At 41.9% G+C, this 4,999-nt stretch overlaps 1 protein-coding gene across 1 annotated transcript in view; it reads right to left on the bottom strand.

Moving 5' to 3' along the window:
* LOC126399481 (elongation of very long chain fatty acids protein 6-like) overlaps positions 1–3,082 on the bottom strand; it is a 23,802-nt gene extending 20,720 nt beyond the window's left edge. The window contains exon 1 of the mRNA XM_050059492.1: positions 2,763–3,082. Coding sequence (XP_049915449.1) covers positions 2,763–2,857 — 95 coding nt within the window. The 5' untranslated portion in view covers positions 2,858–3,082. The remainder of the gene's footprint in view (positions 1–2,762) is intronic.
* Positions 3,083–4,999: the final 1,917 nt, after the last annotated feature.

The following is a 4,999-nucleotide window of genomic DNA, read 5'->3' as shown; positions in this document are numbered from 1 at the left end:
AGAATTGTTAACGCGTGACCATGTAGAGACAGAAATGACACGATGTCATAACACCATAAATAGTATATTATGTTATTATATGAAGCGTCCGTCGCGTAAAATAATATCAATGGGGGCTGTGGGCAGGATGTTGTTACACAGCTGTGCCTGTGACTTCAGGCAGAGAGACCGCTGCATCAGAGCTGAAGAGCACGTTTTAAAATACATTTATTTTATCAATTAGTTATTAACTTTTACTATTTTTAGCAACTTGCCTGATCGGGCAAGTGAGTTGTTAGTTTACATGCCCGACCTTGAGTTTTACTTGCCCCGGGCAATCGGGCAATCCTTATTGTTGAGCCCTGCAGATGAACGAATACAACTATGATATCATATGATCTATATCATCTAATAAGACAGTTTTCCTTTGGAGACATAATTTGCAGTTGCAAAAAGGTAATAAATCGCAATTTATCGCAGTGTATTTTATCCCAATACTCAGCATATCGCAACACATTTAAAATCATAATAATATTGTATCGCGACTTCATATATTGTACCGTTATACAGACCTGAGTGTTGATTTTTTTACTATATAAATTATTAACATTACAAATACAATTTAAATTTTTGGTAGCCTACTAGAGTAACATAATAAATTGCTTTTTCAGTTTACCAGATACATTTTGCTGCAATAAAAACTTACTGATGAACGAATAGAAAACTTTGTAAACATCTATATTATCTAATGAGACAGAGTTTTCCTTTGGAGAAATAATTTGCAGTTGGAAAAAGGTAATAAATCGCAATATATCACAGTGTATTTTATCCCAATACTCAGCATATTGCAATATATTTACAATTGCAATAATATTGTATCGTGATAATATCGTATCGTTGGGTGAGTCTCACCCCCACTGGGCAGGATGTTTTCCAGTTGAAAAATAACCTTCCTTTACTCTCTGGCTGACAAAGTATTAATAATTAATCTCTTAATGTAAAATGTTGACACTGTTTCAAAACCAATCTTTGGCACTTTTCTACTCCAACTTCTTATTTATCGTTAATCAACTGAAACAGCTAGCTGCCAAAATGTTTAATGACTATGAACGATTAATAAAAAAAACCCTGCAGATTAAAGAAAATATCTGCAGCATTAGTTTTGTGGAAAAACATGTTTATATTCCTCAAAGCGGAATGTGGTATCAGTAAAGTTATCAGCTGCTCTACAGTGATACTGTACGTCAGCAACAACAATGATAAAGTTTCAAGTACAGGTCAGGAGGAAGAGGAGGAGTGAAGAGTATTAACAGCACATTATTCTGTTCGATGAATCTGATGTGATCCATGAAGCAGCTGTCTGAAGTACAACAGTGTGTCTCCACAGCGACGCTACATGACGACAGAAGGAATGCTGAAGCAGATCCAAACACAACACGAAGCGTCCGTGCTGTTACTCTCATGCTACTCTTTAAAATGTGTCTACATCGTTCATGCTGTGTGCACAGCGTGCAGCTCCAGGCCGCCGGCGAGGAGGGAATGCACTTTTACCCCCTGAGCTTTACGGGACTTCATGTGACAGCTCTGGTAACAGAAACACAGCTGTATTTAGTTTCTGTCTTGCACAGCCTCGTGGACGTGAGGCTAAAATATGTGGTCCTACCAGGTTTCCCTTTGACTGAGGGACGGATCACTTCCTATGTGCAACAGATTTTACTGGACAGTGAAGAAGGAGTTTATGTGAGCTGAGACTGAACCATTTCAGAATCAGAATCTGATGATTAGGTTTTCACATATGAGGAATGTTATGTGGTGTTTAGGAGCATTTACAGGAAACATTAATGTAGAATATAATATAAAAAAGTACAATGTAAGAGTTTGAAATGTAAGAGCTCGTCAGGGTTTTGGGGTGATGATCACCAGAGGATCCATGACAGGATATCATCACGATGCTTAAGTCACGATACAATATTATTGAGATTTTAAATATGATGATATATGCTGAGTATTGCAATAAAACATGTTGCGATATATTGTGATTTATTACCTTTTTTTCAACTGTAAATTATGTCTCCAGAGGAAAACTTTGTCCACATCTTTTTATCCAGTAAAAGTACGTTCAGTCTGTTTATTTAGGTTTTTGTGGCAGAAAAATGTGTCTTGTGGACTGATTATATTATTCTAGCAGGGTACTGAAAGTTGTATTTCTAATATTAATAATTTGTTAAATAAAAAAAAAGATAGATGGCATAGTGACGACACCATATTGTCACAAACATATTGTGATACTATGCTGTATTGATTTTCCCCACTGCTTGCAGGAATGTGCATAAACACGTGCTTTATATGAATCTAGGTGACATTTATTTTATGTTTTTGGTGCATACACAGTACACAAAGCTATACTTATTTATGATGCATGTAACCAGCTGTTAAATGCAGTTTAAATGAGGACCCAGTCTGACCTATGGGAGCACAGATGGAGTCACATCCTCAAGGACGTTTGAATTAAAGCGGTAAAATGAGATTCATCGTGTCTTCAGCTCACTCTGCTGTTTTAGCCTCAATGTGGCGCATTAAGGTGCAGAATGAAACACCGTGAAGGAGGAAGATGTGGAGAGATTACAATGCACCGGCCGGTCCGCATGGCGAGCAGCCCCTGACAGGACATGAGGTGCAGCCAGAGCAGGAGCAGGAGCAGGAGGAGGAGGAGCAGGAGGAGGAGGAGGGAGCCGACATTTTATCATGTGTACCGTGAGCTACTCTTCCTCCTGTGAACTCACCAGTTTTCTTGCATCCACTCCAGAGCCCGTCTCTCGTCGAAACGCCTCTCGAAGTCGTACTCGGCCAGCAGCGGATGGACCTGACTCTCGTTCATTTTCTGTCCGCTTTTCTTCCGCCGCAGGAACCAGAACTTTCTGGACGGTTTGTTGAGGGGTTAATAAACGTGACCGGGCCGAACCGGCTGAGTGGCGGGACACGGTCCGACCTCTGCTCCGTTATCCGGCTGATGTTAGCGGGGTTATAGCGGCTGCAGTCCGGGGCGACGGGAGGATGATGAGGTACCAGCAGATGCACTTCTCTCTGTCTGCCTCTCACTTTCCTCTCCCCGGAGAGCTGGCTAAAATAAAGACGAGTCATTTCCGGTTTGGACTTTCAAAATAAAATGCGTGGCCGCTATGACGCAGCAGATGAGTGTGGGACCTGTTTATGAGCAGCCTGTAATGCTGGTTGTCAGAGTCACTGCAGCTCAGGGGCCACACACAGTCTGGTCTGATCACAGCAGTAAAACCACTGCATGATATCCTGTAAATAACAAACACCTCCAAATGTTTCCCTTTCTTAGTTTGATGAAGCACATGTTAAAAACATTCATTCATTTACACAACAGATGAAAAACAGCCTGTGATTTCTTCAGAAGCATCATCATCCTCACTGTGACCTTGTCACATGTCCACGTTTGGTCATGGACGCCGTCCAAGGTACCCTGGGTGTGTTGGGTGTTGACGTTCTGGGACGCCGTGTCAGCTTTAGAGGCCGTTTACACGTACATGGTGATTTTGATAAATGGAGACATCTTCCTTCGTTTGTGCCCTTCGTTTACACGCAAACGGAGATTTCTCCTCTGAAAACGAGTCTTTCTAAAAACTCCGGCCAGAGTGGAGATTTTGGAAAACTCCAGTTGCGCATTTGCATGTAAACTGAGATAAACTGAGATAAACGGAGATAAACGGAGTTATAGGCAGTCGACGTCACAGTATGCGCCGGAACTTGCGCCTGTGTCAAAAGTGCGACCTACGTATGTTGCTATGGTGACAATGGATACATGGAAGGCTTGAGCTTCTCGTTACACTGCCACCTACAGGTTTGGCATGCTCTTGTGTATATATACACGGGTAAGTGTAAACGAAGATCTTTTTGAAAACGGAGACGGTGAAATGTCCGTTTATGAAAATAGCCCGCCACGTGTAAACGGCCTCTCAGCCTGTTACATGCATTGTCTGTTTTCAAAATACACTTCTGTTTTCACAGGAAATGTACAGTTTGCATACAGTCTCTTTCAAAATAAAAGCATAAAACACGTGGTTGGGTTGGTTTAGAAAAAAAAAAACGGTTTGGCTTTAGAATCCTGCGGGACACAAACACTGCTTTCTCAGGCAAAAGTCCCAGTCAGACTTTCGCTATCTTATCTTTCGTCCTTGTCCTGCCGCATTTCCCTCTGATGCCACACCGCTCACATTGCACCTATAAACTACAACAGCAACCAGTTGCGTATCGTGCCAATATTAGAGGACTGTTTTTCTTCAGCCCTTTTTAAACAGGAGTTGTGCAAATTTGCAGGAAAGCCCAATCAGTTTTAAACAGGAGTTGTGCAAATTTGCAGGAAAGCCCAATCAGTGTTCTTTCAGCATTGGCAGTATAAAAACAAAATCGGGGAGTGCAGCAAAATGCCGCCTACCTACTTTTGTTTATACAGAATGCGCCTTTTTCGGGGCAATGGGNCAAGTCATCAACAGCCCCTCCCACAAGTCCTGTGGCAGAAGGCCGCCTCGGTCTGTTTAAACTAAAAAGGTTCCACCAATATGTCTACCCTACAAGGCGGAAAATTGGGCGCCTCGGATCAACTCGCCAATCCGGCTCTGTGTGTCTAAACGCTTGCAGCTTGCCGGCAAAACGGCCCAACATTCACCAAAAATCGGGCAGTGTAAAAGGGGCTATTATTGGTTTCAGACGTCACTTCCCAAGCACCTGATTTCGACGACTACGGAGTGAGACCATGCTCTCAGAGGAATAAATGCAGTTCCCACACTATGTCTCTCTGTCTCTGTCTTTAAAATATGACCATAACAAGAATTCATTGCTCTTTCAGAGAGCTGCATTCTGGTCAAGTTGAAAAACATCGAGGCAACATCTGAACAAAAATGCCAAACATCTGCTGAAGCTTCTCAAATGTGGGGATTCTTGTTTATCTGTTACTTTTTGGAATTTCCAAAACACAACAAGCTCTTTAAAGAAATGC

The sequence above is a fragment of the Epinephelus moara genome, chromosome 13, assembly GCF_006386435.1.
Source record: "Epinephelus moara isolate mb chromosome 13, YSFRI_EMoa_1.0, whole genome shotgun sequence".
NCBI classification, from domain to species: domain Eukaryota; kingdom Metazoa; phylum Chordata; class Actinopteri; order Perciformes; family Serranidae; genus Epinephelus; species Epinephelus moara.
The sequence above is the reverse complement of the archived record's forward strand: the minus strand, read 5'-3'. Positions and strand labels throughout refer to the sequence as shown.